This window comes from Mandrillus leucophaeus, unplaced genomic scaffold (genome assembly GCF_000951045.1).
Source record: "Mandrillus leucophaeus isolate KB7577 unplaced genomic scaffold, Mleu.le_1.0 Scaffold366, whole genome shotgun sequence".
In the NCBI taxonomy this organism is placed as follows: Eukaryota; Metazoa; Chordata; class Mammalia; order Primates; family Cercopithecidae; genus Mandrillus; species Mandrillus leucophaeus.
The window spans coordinates 1,074,109-1,087,678 of NW_012103876.1; the positions used below are offsets into that span (position 1 = coordinate 1,074,109).

The 13,570-nt window shown below is 42.6% G+C and overlaps 1 protein-coding gene across 2 annotated transcripts in view; it reads left to right on the plus strand.

The window, feature by feature from the left end:
- UIMC1 (ubiquitin interaction motif containing 1) overlaps positions 1 to 7,918 on the plus strand; it is a 112,695-nt gene extending 104,777 nt beyond the window's left edge. Inside the window, exons 11-15 of one of the 2 annotated variants that reach the window (XM_011989980.1) lie at positions 1,761 to 1,839; positions 4,256 to 4,427; positions 5,762 to 5,825; positions 6,890 to 6,926; positions 7,427 to 7,885. In XM_011989980.1, the coding sequence (XP_011845370.1) occupies positions 1,761 to 1,839; positions 4,256 to 4,427; positions 5,762 to 5,825; positions 6,890 to 6,926; positions 7,427 to 7,637 (563 nt within the window). In that variant the 3' untranslated portion in view covers positions 7,638 to 7,885. Of the gene's footprint in view, positions 1 to 1,760; positions 1,840 to 4,255; positions 4,428 to 5,761; positions 5,826 to 6,889; positions 6,927 to 7,426 lie in introns of both variants that reach the window. The other variant, XM_011989979.1, reaches the window with a different exon arrangement.
- Positions 7,919 to 13,570: the final 5,652 nt, after the last annotated feature.

Consider the following 13,570-nt stretch of genomic DNA (forward strand, 5'->3'; position numbering starts at 1 on the left):
CATCTCAAAAAAAAAAAAAAAAAAAAAAAAAAACCGGGGAAAAGTAATAATACCAATCTGGAGGGTCATCGTAAGGATTAGAGCTAACCTAGGCATTCAGAGTTTCGGCAATCCAAATCTTAATAGAATAGCCATAGTAACTAGGTATAGTTCTTCCTTTGATGATGGTTCCATTTTAATAGGGGCAGAAAACCGAGTAAATCCAAGATTTTGTTAAGTGTTCAAAGAGCTGACTTGTGGAAAGGCGGGTAAATGTATTCATATAGTCCCCAGTAAATGCAGATTGAGCCAGATTGCAGCAGAATGGATTTCCCTAGGAGGAAGTGAATTTCCCTCAGTTAAAAGATACAGCCAAGTTGGCCGGGCACGGTGGCTAACGTCTGTAATCCCAGCACTTTGGGAGGCCGAGGCAGGTGGATCACCTGAGGTCAGGGGTTCGAGACCATCCTGGCTAACATTGTGAAACCCCGTCTCTAATAAAAATACAAAAAATTAGCTGGACATAGTGATGGGTGCCTGTAATCCCAGCTACTCAGGAGGCTGAGGCAGAAGAATCACTTGAACTCCGGAGGCGGAGGTTGCAGTGAGCTGAGATCACACCATTGCACTCCAGCCTGAGCAAGAAGAGTGAGATTCCGTCTCAAAAAAAAAAAAAAAAAAAGAAAAAAAAAATGCAGTCAAGACTGTATGATTACTTGTCAGGGATGTTTATAGAAGGCATTTTTGTATGAGTAGGAGGTTGATCTAGAAGGTTAGGCAAACGGTGGCCAGCCATGGGCCAAATCTAGCCAGATACCTGTTATTGTAGATAAAGTTTTATTGAAACATACCCATTTGTTCATGTATAGTCTGTGACTGCTTTCCTGCTAACAGTACAGAGTTGAGTAGTTGTGACAGAGACCATATGGCCTACCAAGCCTAAAATATTTACTCTCTGTCTCCACAGATAAAGTTTGCTGACCCCTGGACTAGATAAATGCTTCACAACCTAAGTTACTCGTAACCCTGCTAAATTATCTGTTGTGGGGATTCAGGTGTTAGGAGGAAAGAAGGTAGAGTTTGACGTGAAATTGTTGTAGTTTTTCTTGTTATGCAAGGAATGAACTGGAAAACACTTGATTAAATAACCTCCAAGATCCTTTAAGAGACTGATTTTATAAACAGATGTCTTTTGGTGTGAGAGACAATATATTTGTGTGTCATTTGGGCTAAAGCCATTTATACCCACTAGAATTGGGAGGTTGGAACTAGTGTAGTGAAGAAAGACTGGTTGTATTAACTGTTCTGAGCCACAGTCTTCTCATTGCAGAACTTTTCAGAGTTTTGTAAAGATTGGAGCTTATGTAGGCACTCAGATGTGGCTGTCATTACTATATTTCATAGAGTACCTCACTTGAGTATGTGTCATACCAGATAGAATTTTGCTTGGGAAAGTGTAAATCCCTCCCTTGAGTGCTGCAAGCTGGGATAGTACACAAAAACCTTTCTTGGTGTGGAGTAGATCTTTAGATCTCATGGCTTAGCATATAGCGGAATATCTTGTGGAGGACAGAATATTGTCAAAACATTTGTTTTGGTGCAAATGTTACAATTGCTATTCTCAATGCTAGAAAGAATGAGACTTCGCAAATGATGTATTTCTCCCAGTGGGATAAGGTTTTAAACTTTGCGTCTTCCTATACATTTTGTCTTTTATATTCAGAGTCTGCTGGCAGCTAATTATATATATGTTTTATTTTATTTTATTTTTTTATTAAAAGTATTGACTCGGAGACAAAAAGAGGCCAAGACCAAGAGTGACAGTGGGACAGCTGCCCAGACTTCTCTAGACATTGACAAGTAAGTAGGTGTGCTGCATTCATGGAGCTCCTGTATAGCATGCCATCATTCGGACTGAAGAAAAAGATCAGTTGTTATCTTACCCATCTGACCCTGTATTTCTTAGCCCTGCCAATGGCTTCATTGCTTGGATGCCGGAATCGCTCTCTTTTTTTTTTTTTTTTGAGATGGAATTTTGCTCTTCTTGCCCAGGCTGGAGTGCAATGGCATGATCTCGGCTCACCGCAACCTCCGCCTCCTGGGTTCAAGCGATTCTCCTGCCTCAGCCTCCCAAGTAGCTGGGATTACAGGCATGCGCCACCACGCCTGACTAATTTCGTGTTTTTAGTAGACACGGGGTTTCTCCATGTTGGTCAGGCTATCTCGAACTCCTGACCTCAGGTGATCTGCCCACCTCGGCCTCCCAAAGTGCTGGGATCACAAGTGTGAACCCCCGCGCCCGGCCCTGAATTTCTTTTTCTTATTCCTAGTCTCTGTCAGTGTAGGTGGCCTTTGTATCCATTTTTAATACACTAAAAACAATCCTGCCACCCACTCCACTTCCACATTGCTCTTAGGTTTCTGTTTTCTTTAATTTGCATATTGCTATTTGGTGCTCTTTGGGAAGCATTGAGCATTTCACATGATAGTACAGAAGTTGAATTGCAAAAGGTTGGGCAATATAGAAGACTTTTTGGTTGTGTGTTGCAGCTTGACTGAGAAAACTCATTCTGAGGAAGGGGTCAGGTGTAGGTGCTGCCATCTGAAAGTAAAGTCATTACCAACAGTAGATTAAAGCAGTTACTAAGCAGAAACTTTTATCTTTGAAACACAGATCTTAGACCCTGAATTTCAGGGCTGTCTTCCCTAATTTAGTTGAACAGAACTGATCCTTTGGAATCTTACTGTAATGTAGACATTCGTTTAGAAATTCCTCACATTGTATTGCAGTAATTTTTTTTTTTTTAAAAAAGAACATTTCTGTATTCCTGGTTAGTCTGAGTTTTTTGAGACAAATACTTGCCTTAATTCATGTTTATATCCCCAGCTTCTAATAAAATGTATCTGAGACAACAATAACAATAATAGCTGTTTGTTTAGGGCTAGTATTATGTGCCAATCATTGTGCTAGGTGCTTTGTTTGTTACTCTCACTGTGGTTGATTTAAGGTAGTTATTCTTTTGTTTTTTAAATAAGGAAACTAAAGAGAAATTATATGTAACTGGTTAAGATCACTGCAGCTAAAAGTGACAAAGTCCGTCTGACTCTAACACTCCTGCCTCTTATGCAGTACTTCTGTCTCTCATATAGTAGGGAATTAATAAATGTTTTTTTGCATTAATTGATAAACCTTGAAAGGTATATTAGTCTAGCTTTTCTCACAAGGCAGCATTTTGCTTGCATTCTTCTGGATAATTAAGTACTTGAGAGACTTATTCCTCCTATTTTAAAGATTTTCAGAAAAAGTCTTCCTTACAGCTAATCCAAGTCTCCCTTGCTGTAGTTATTGAATAATAACCATCTGGCCATCATTATGGCCAGAAAGAGATGTCCAAGATAGCATGCTTTGGAAAATTTTTTTTAGTTTCTTAAAACTAAGGTGATCTTATGAGTCAGGCAGATCTAGTTTCTGACAGTTATTACCTATAAGACCATAGTTAGATTAGTTCCATCCTAATGGAGCTGAATAATTAATTGAGAATTGTGATTAAAGAGCCTTGCACAGTGTCTCACCACAGAGAAAATACTTACTAAATATTCATTTTTTTCTTTTACCCCCAGTGATTCCATTTTTACTGATGCCCAGTAAACTTTACCTCAAGGACCTACTTTTCCTCTCTTTTCCCAAACTCTACTCTTCTAAAAAGATAAAGATGGCTATGCATACAGAATTACGCAAAAGCCTCTGGCAGAACCACATGGTTTTTAGTAACTTCTTAGTTGATATTGCAGATTGTAGAATTAAGGAAGTCAGCATATAGACAGAGTTAATTTACTAATCAGACAAGTTCATCCACCCTGGTAAAAATGTCAACTTAATTTAATGCTTTTGGTGCTCCCTTTTCTGTGGAAATTTTAACTTCTCTTTGAAAAAACTATTACACTTAATTTTGGAAGAGTTTGACAGAATATTTTATGTCTGAAGAGCAGTCAGCATTGTTTGAGATAGTTTGAAGAGCTGATTTCATTACCATCCCACTGCTGCAGCAGCAGGGTACAGAGAAACAGCCAGGGAAAACTGCTAATCACTCAGTCCTTTTGATTGGCATTGGGTTAGTTTTATTGGTGATCCTGCTGAGTGAATCTGCATTGGTTGATATGTCTCCTCCACAGAATAACTTTGGGATGTAAAAACACAATTTGAGACATATCCAGGGGCCCAGAGGCAAAAGCGCATCTTAAAACTGTATTTTCTTCCTTTTTTATTATTGGCTAGGAATGAGAAGTGTTATCTCTGTAAATCCCTGGTCCCATTTAGAGAGTATCAGTGTCATGTGGACTCCTGTCTCCAGCTTGCAAAGGCTGACCAAGGAGATGGGCCTGAAGGGAGTGGAAGAGCATGTTCAACTGTGGAGGGGAAGCGGCAGCAGAGGCTGCGGAACCCAAAGGTATGTGTAGAGTGTTTTGGGAAAGGCTACCTAACCCTCCTGGTTGTCAGTTGTAAGAGACCACAGTTCTGTTCTGGACTTTTCTTCTCCCTCCCCTCTTCCCTCTATTTATCTTGAAACAAGATTTGTGCTTTTTAAAATTATTTTTCCTTTTAATTTAAAAAGTAATACATGTTCATTGTAGAAAATACGGAAAATTCAAAAAAATATAAATAATCAGGGGAAGTCATCACCCATAATTTAGCTACTCAAAGATGATAACTTTTAATGTATTGGCCTATTTTCTTCCGGTCTCTTTTTCTGTGCGTTGTTAATGTAATTGACACTGTTCTCCCTCTCCCACCTTCTCTCTCTCAATATATATACAATAAGCACACACACAACATACTATATATCTAGTACTATATGTATACTGTATTCTATATAGTACTTGATATGTAGTTTTCTCACTTGCATTTATGAAAACTTAAGGTGTAGTGTAAACATTTTGGATTTTATTTTTAAAAATTACTATTAATGTTTATATCACACAGATGGTCTTTTAAACATTCACCTATTATTGAACATTTTGGTTCTTTTATATTATAAGATTGTATTTAAAACATTAATCAGTCTTTATACTGTTGATTATTTCCTTAGAATACATTTTCTGACATGGAACTATTAGGTCAGTGGATACATGAATTTTAAAGTCTCTCAAAACCAAATTGCTTTCCAGAAAGGATATCCAGTTTATAATCCCACTGCCAAGAATATATGTGAGATCAACTCTGTTGAACTCCTTAGGAAGCTGCCAGGTCTGGGCCCTGGTCACTGGGAAGGATGGATGTACTTTCTGGACCTTGTAATTAGAGATCAGGAAGAGCAAGTCTTGGCTTAGAGATGAAAAATAAAGCAGCAGCTCCATATTCTAAGGTTACTGACAAAGGAGTCACTGTACACACTAAAATGGGGAAGCCATTGTCTGTCATGCCAGAAGAAAGAGACCTGTCTCTCTGAATGGGGTGATTTTGAGGTAGAGATTTGGAGTTATGGTTTATAGGTAGGCACTTACTTATATAGCCAGTTTATTCTGGCATCACTGCCTGTAGACGCTACCTTAAAATTTATTTTCTGTTTTAAATCCATGATAATCTTGGCATAACGATGTATTCTCTTCATTATAGTTCGCTTTTTCACTTGTGTACCCTCATTTATTAGAATGCAGAAGACTTCCCTAGAGCTGTGGCCCCCACACCTTTTCTCTTCTATGAACACGTGTGATCTGGGCCGTGGAAGTTGTATTTTAGACTCTGCCGTGAAGTAACCCTTTCATCTCTTTTTCTCTGTTACAGAAAAAAGGCCACAGTGAAGGCCGACTCCTTAGTTTCTTGGAACAGTCTGAGCACAAGACTTCAGGTGAGGACCCCAGGACCAGTTTTCTGGGCTTCTGCCTAAGGCCTTTCAATGAAGATAGCCATTGCCAGCCCCCTGACTATTTGCTGGGACTCTCTGGGTACACACGTGAACCAATCAGCCAGCCTTTGAGACTCCATCTAGGTCATCTCTCCTTAAGGAATATGGGGCAATATACTGTCTTATTCATCCTATGTTTCATTTCAGGTTTTATAAAGCCTTGAATCATGACTGCCTATTGAACTCAGAAAAAATACTATCAAAACACAGGGGAATATGACAAGCCCCAAGTATACCTAAAGGAACAGGCACAGAAAACTAGATATGCAGATGTTATTGCTTCCTCCTATTGTTTTGTGCATCATTCATATGTTACCTTTGGCTTAATGTCCCGACCTGCAGTCCTCAGGGTTTGTGCATAGTATTTAGGGAGCAGTAGAGTGGATTGGTTAAGACCATTGCAGGGAGTTAGTAATACTAAACCTCATAGATTGCAAGAATTATATCTGGTAAAGCTCCAAACATATTCCCTGGCATAAGTAGGCGCTTGATAAATGTTAGCTGCTGTTATTACTGTTGTTATTAGTCGCTATTGTTAAAATTCACCAGATGTGGATGGAAGAGGAGCTTTTGCTTAAGCCTGGTGAGATGTGCTTACCATCTAGTTCTAATAGTTCATTCCCACCAAGCAAGTCTGTTGTGCCTTCTGATGACTATAAAAAGGCAGCCTCTCCCAGCCTCATATCCTGCTGTCTCTAGATCACCAGTTTGTGAATCTCTGCAGGTGGCAGATTTCCCTTGGCAACTTCCTTGTTCCTCAAGTCTAGAAGTGAAGTCGATTTATTCAGAGGCTGTTCATTCAAAAGTGTTTCTCTGAGTGCCACAGCAGCTGAGTCTGTTGGACACTAATACTCACATTCCGTGGGTTTAGGGGATTGGGAATCTGTGCTACCTGGATAGGCCTGATGAGAAGCAGTGCCTAGAACACAGGAAGCAAAAGATCAGTGAGAAGTGGTGTGATTACCAACACTACTACCAACATTATTATTTTTTCTCTCGTATCACAGATGCAGACATCAAGTCTTCAGAAACAGGAGCCTTCAGGTGAATTGGATTGTGCGCTGAATTGTGGCTGTCAGATTTCTGAAAAGTGCAGGCCTTGTCCTGTGTTCTGTGTGTAGTGTGATACTCAAACTGTGGCAGTGGAAATCACTGTGGAACTATTATGACCTCTCTCTCAGTATGACTCTGTGCTCCCCATTTATCTGAACTAAAGATTAGATAGCTCAGTTCATTCATTGTGTTAAAACAAGCAGAGTAAAAGTTATGTCTTATTCTTCTCTACCTCTCTATCCCTATCCAACCCTGGTTTTCTGACCTGGATTCTCAAGCAGTTTGGGAATTTGGATCTAAATTCTCATTCTCTCAATGCCAACTTTAAGTATATGATTTACCCAGTGACCTCATCTGTGAAAACAGAGTGATGATATGTGGTAGGATTATTACAAAGATTATTTGTACTAATAATCCCCTGATACAGGGCATAGCATATCCTTGATGCTTAGTAGGTGTATATTGAATCTGAATTTTTTCCTTCTCTCTAGGGTGCCCTCACCAGGGATGGAAGAGGCAGGCTGCAGCAAAGAGATGCAGAGTTCCTTCACACGTCGTGACTTAAATGAATCTCCCATCAAGTCTTTTGTTTCCATTTCAGAAGCCACAGATTGCTTAGTGGACTTTAAAAAGCAAGTTACTGTCCAGCCGGCTCGTCGGACACGGACCAAAGTTGGCAGAGGAAGAAGGAGAAAATTCTGAATTTCTAGGGTCCAAAAGTTGACAAAGCCATTAGTAGGAGGGGTGGGCCATGTTCATTAAGCCATAGTGGTCCCTAGTTCATTGTTGAGTAAGTTTTAGCCCTGCAGTTTTCACCACCAGCACCCACTCCGCATTCTGGTTTTTATGTTTTTTATGACCTATGCAGACAACTGTGTATAGTATTCTGTTTTATAACAGTTTTTTTGAATTCACTTACAGTTAAAAATTTAAATATATTTATGTTTGTATGAAATCTTATTTCAGTAGATGGAAATTTTAATTTTTTTTCCTTCATGTTGCAGGGTTTGGGGTGGGGGTATTTTCATTGTAGAGATAGTTTATTAGACTCATAAATCACATGCTGAATGAATTCCATTACTGATCCTTGACATACCATGTATATATTCACTTAATGTGTACTGCACAGTTCTGAACACTGTGTGGTTATTCCCTTGACTGTTTCTGACATAATTCTGGGAGGTGCCAGGGGCATTGATTCCCACTATCTATTCTGCCATCCCTGCCATTCAATGACCTGTCCCTTCATCTTGTACTCACACAGTGGTATTCTCAGCCTGAGCATAGAACCTTTGAGGGATGTGTCCTGCCATTCTTCCCAGGAATGTGTAGGTGAACTCTGTTATTAGATGCCTATGCAATTATTTTTTCTAAATAGATTAACCATTGGGGATGCCAGGCATATTCATCTGTTCAAATCAAGATTGGTTCTCTTGATGCCAAAGGTTAGCAGCAACAGGACATGGCTTCTATTTTGGTAACATTACTAACATAGTGCACGTTCCTCACCATGTTGCCTAGGAGCTTCCAGTGCAGAACAGAGATGTGGTCTATTCTCAGTGCGTGCCACACACAGACTCCAAACATGAGAGGATGTCAGTTGGCAGGAGCAGCTACCTGAAGGCGACGACCAAACAAGGATGTGAAGAATGCTAGCTTTGGCCGAAACTGATTTGAAGATGTAATGAAAAACTGGGGGAGGTGGCTGTTGACCAGGAAAGGATCTTGGGACAGGATAAACAGGCACATTGAAGACTCTCCTAACTTCTGATTTTGTCCAAAGTTTTCTTTTAACATGAAAATGAGGTATGTGTTAGACTGGGGAGTTTACACGTAGCTGGGATGGAAGACACAGCACAAACATTAAGGCCTTGTTCCTGCCTAGGTCCCTTTGTGCACAAGCTTTTGGGTTAGAAGAAGGCAAGATGGCAATCTCACTGTCTTTTCCTTCCATAGATAATGTCTTGCTGTTGGATGGCACTGACCTAGTGGCTAGCATCACATAAGAAATAGCTATTATTTTTTGAGCAACTACTATGGTCCAGGCAACGTATGTGGCCTTCATTTAATCCTCATAGCAACCCTGTGGAGTAGGCGTTATCATCTCAATTTCCAGATGAGGAAACAAAGGCTTAGGGGAACAAATAAGCCACTTTTTGTCCATGGCAGTGAAACCACAGTGCCCCTACTCTTCATTCCTGAAGAAAATGCCATGTTTGGACTCCAGTATTGATTATCTTCCCGTTTTTCTTCCAGTGAAAAGTAGTTTATCAGTTACGTCCCATAAGCTTAACTCTCGCTTGTTTTCTCTCATTAAATGGCAATTTATTGGAGGTAGCACTCTATAAACAGGGGATAGTGTGTGTATCTGTTCGCTTGAAGATAAGAAAAGGAAAAGGGTACTTCTGGAAAGTGAATTATTTAGCTTAAAATTGAGCAGTCTCCCTAAAACATGAGTCAGCAGCAGGAGGGTATGGATCAGCCAGACCAGGAACTGTAGGCTTAATTATTAGCTAAATGGGGAGTCAAGGGAAGAACAGCTACCTGCTTCCCCCATCACTTCCCTACAACCGTCTTGTTTGCCCCCAGTTTATTCTCCCTATGCTGTGGTCCTGTGAGAGGAGCATTAGTGAAAGAGTGAAGAGACAAAGTAGAAAATGTGTGAGATCAGCCTACATCTGCACCCTGCTTCTGATAAAAGTTAACCTCTCTGAGACCTGGCTTCCTTGTCCATCAAATGGGAAAAAATCATACTCATAGGGTTCTAAGGATTACCATAATGTCGATAAAAGCTTTGTTTTAGCACAATGTCGTCACATAGAAGAATGAGTTAGTGGCAGCAGTTATTAATGTGATGCTAGTCTATGTGTCACAAATGATGTTGCACTAAGGGGTGGAGGGATGGGGGCGGGGGCGCAGATGCAAGAGGAGATAGTTTTCAGAGGAGTGCGTACTCAGGAGGGACTACTTGGGCTTCATCAACCATCAGGCTTCCACAGAAAACTTGGGTCCTGGGCATCTAGAGCTTTCCTAGGGCTGCTGGATTTCTTTTACTTCTGAAAGATGAGAAACAGCTGTTCTGCTGATGCTGCCAACTCATGGAGAGCTGGGAAGCTCCATGAACTTCACAAGCTATTGCCATAAATTGGAAGAGAGAGAGGGGGACTTCTCTTTGTTAGGCACTGTAGTTGTGCTTTTCATTTAGTCCTTATGGTAGCCCCAGCAGAGGTTGTGCCTCGCCCATTTCCCCCAGGCATTCACCATTCTGCTGTATACCCAGCGTCCTGTTGTAAGTACCTGAAACTCTGCCTGAGGACTTCTCTTGGTTTGTAATGACATAAGCTGGGAGTGCCAGGGAATTAGTGCCCCTGGGGCAGCTCTCAGCCAGTGGAAGGGGGAGGATAAATACCCCAGCTTCCTTTCTCAGTGAGGGACAACTCTAAGGCACATTCTACCTATTTCTCAGGGTTCCCTGTGGGAGTGAACCTCTCTAATCTCCCAGTAACAACTTTGTACACTTCATTGGCTTTCTCTTCCTACCTGGCTTCCAGCTCCTCTTCCGTGTTTTCCAGATCAGGACTGGGACTAGGGTGATGAGCCTTTTTTCTTGGGTTCATCTAAGTGCAAGGTTGGCACCTGTATGAACCCGAGAGGGTCTCTTTACATTCTGTACTCTAGGCATATCACTTGCATTGCCCTAATTCTGGCCCTGTCCTGGATCACTTCCCGAATAAAGTTATTTGCATTCAAATTAGGTCTGCTTCTGGGTTTACCTAACCTAAAGCAAATCCTGTGAAGACATTAGTCTCCATGTGTTATACAGGGAAAACCGAGGCTCAGAGGAATGAAGAAATTTGCCTAAGGTCATTCAGTTGGTAATGGGATGGGATTTTGAACCCAGGTCTGTCCAACCCGAGCTGAAGCTCTCTGTACTATACCACACTACTTCCTACTTCCCATTTCAGTCACAAAACTAATGACTTAAGGGAAATTTCAGGTTTGGATGAGCTCATTTTTGCCTGCGAATCAGGGTAGCTTTGGCCTTAAGTTGTTAGCAGATGGAAATTTGGGGAGGGGAAGGCAGGTAGTAAGTGGATGAGAGGGTTGTAGTTGTCAGTGGAAAGATAGACTAGTGGAAAGACTGCTGAAACCATATGCACCCAGGAAGACAGTAAGAGGTTACTTATTTCCTGTCAGTTTCAAAAGCCCTGGACCTTTTTTTTCTTTTTCTTTTTTTTTTTTTTGAGACCAAGTCTTGCTCTGTCACCCAGGCTGGAGTGCAGTGGCGTGATCTCAGCTCACTGCAACCCATGCCTCCCAGGTTCAAGCAATTCTCCTGCCTCAGCCTCCCGAGTAGCTGGGATTACAGGTACACACCACTACGCCCAGCTAGTTTTTAAATTTTTAATAGAGACGGGTTTCACCATGTTGGCCAGGCTGGTCACGAAGTCCTGACCTCAAGTGAGGTCACCTCGGCTTCCCAAAGTGAGCCACCATGCCTGGCCAGCCCTGGACTGTTGAGGTTGTGGGAGGGCTCTTCAATTTAACAAAAATTTACTGATACTTGTTCCTTACCAGACACAGAACTGAGGTCTAAGGCTGCATGGGTGAATAAGAAACATTCTCTGGGAGCCCACAGTACAATGGAGAAGATGAACATATAAACAGATGCCTTTAATAAACAGATATAAATGCAGTGATACAAGAACATCCAAGATAATACGGAACGAGTAAGCAGACCACACTCAGATGGGGTCAGGGCCAGGAGGAGCTTTTCAGGGAAGGGCTCCTCATTGTCGTTGATTATAATTTAAGGGATGAGGAAAAAGGTGAAAAGGTGGAAGAGGCCAAAGGGAGGGTCATTCCAGACAAGTCAGTGCAAACAAAGTCACAACAGAAGTAACTCCATGTGTGTAGGAGAGCTGCAAGGCACGTTCATGATATAAAGGGTGTGCAGCAAATTGGGGGAGCTTGTTGAGGATCTCTATGCCTGGCCGGGGGCACTGTGGGTGGGGAAAAGCCTGTGAGCAAGCTCAGAGGGAAGGCCTGACCTCCCAGCCCACTGGCAGTGCTCTGCGTGTGCCCGCCTCTCCCCCAGCGAACTGTTGTTCCTCATTCCTTAGCTCCATCTGCACAGTTGGAGATTGGCATTAAGGGGCTCTGAGGGAACCTTGTGAGGACTTGTCCTTCCCTTTGTTGGTCAGTGGCCACCTGGTGTCTGAAGAGAACTGCTGGCAGCTGCAGTGCCTCTGCTATAGCCAGGCTATCCCAGCTGCTCACAGACCTCAAGCTCAGCCATCCTTCTCCCTCCACTGGCCTTGACCCAGACTTTCCCTGGCATTCTGACTAGGGAACCAGGACCCCTGCTCCTGGTGTCTGGACACAGACCTTCCAGAAACACAGATGAAGAGCCCTGGCAATGCTTGTCAGGGGCGTATCCTCACCCTGGCTCAAGAAATTGCAGGCTGTCAGCATGAATCACAGCTGGGCCTTTCATATTCAGTTCCACATTCTCCTCTCCCCACTGAACAAAGTGGAGAGGGACTGGGATCCCAGGCTAGGCGGGATGCTATGTTGTTTGTGACAGCCACTCTACCCTCCGCCACCCCATCCCCCACTTCCCTGCCTTTCACAGCCTATTTGCCTGGTTGGTACCCAGTAAACTTCACAGCAGGACTGATGTTTGCCATGTTTCCAGGCCTCTTCATGCCACTACTGATAGAGGAGCCACCATCCCTGGTCTCCATCCTGATGTCATGTGGAGGTCTTCTACTATCTGTGGATAATGATAGAGTTACTGCTGACAAGGCAGCCTGAAGCTTTAAAGTGTATCCATGCGTTCAACAAAGATTGTTGCAGGCTGTCTGGTATTCTACGTTGGTGCCCCAATGTTCTGTGCCTTTGAGGGGAAATTTCCGCAGAGAGACAGTTTGTTGGCCAATAGCTCCACAGCAGCCTAACACTCCCCTTCTCCTTCCAGTAAAGAAGACCTACCGTGTGAAGCTACTCTCCCTGCTCAGCCTACAGACTAAAGTCTAGACTCTGCAGTCTGCCTGTCACCTCCTCTCCCACCATATATTCCCGCTTCGGTGTATCCTCTTCAGGCGCCTGGAGCTGCACTTCATTCCATGAAGGCACCTGTATGTGTGTGTGATTTATGGTTGTGTACGTGCTCTCCACTTGGTCAAGGACCACTTTTGTCAGCATACTGTTCTTTCTTCAAGGCTCAGCTTCTTCAGCTAGCCCTGCCCACTTTCTGCAGAGTCAGCCCCTTCCTCTTGTGCTCCCACATTGCCTCTTGCTCAAAAGTACTTACCATAACCTTCCCAGGCCCAGCTCCTTCCAGGGGCGAGCCACCACCTCAAAACTCATTTTATTTGCAAAATAAATAGCCCTCAGCATTGTAGAGGGAATGGCCCAAAACCTTAGACCCAGTTCAAGGCTCCACTTTGCGGTGATCATCTTGCTCAAGTTTTCACCACAGCCTTGCCTAGCCTGGGCTACTCTTAGGGCAGGCCTGGAAGGAAGTGCAGCTTCCTGAATTAGCTGATGTTTGGTAAGCGGTGGTGGAGGAAAAGGGTGGGGCTTGAGGATATTATAACTCAGGTCACCCCTGAATGTCACTTTTGGTCATT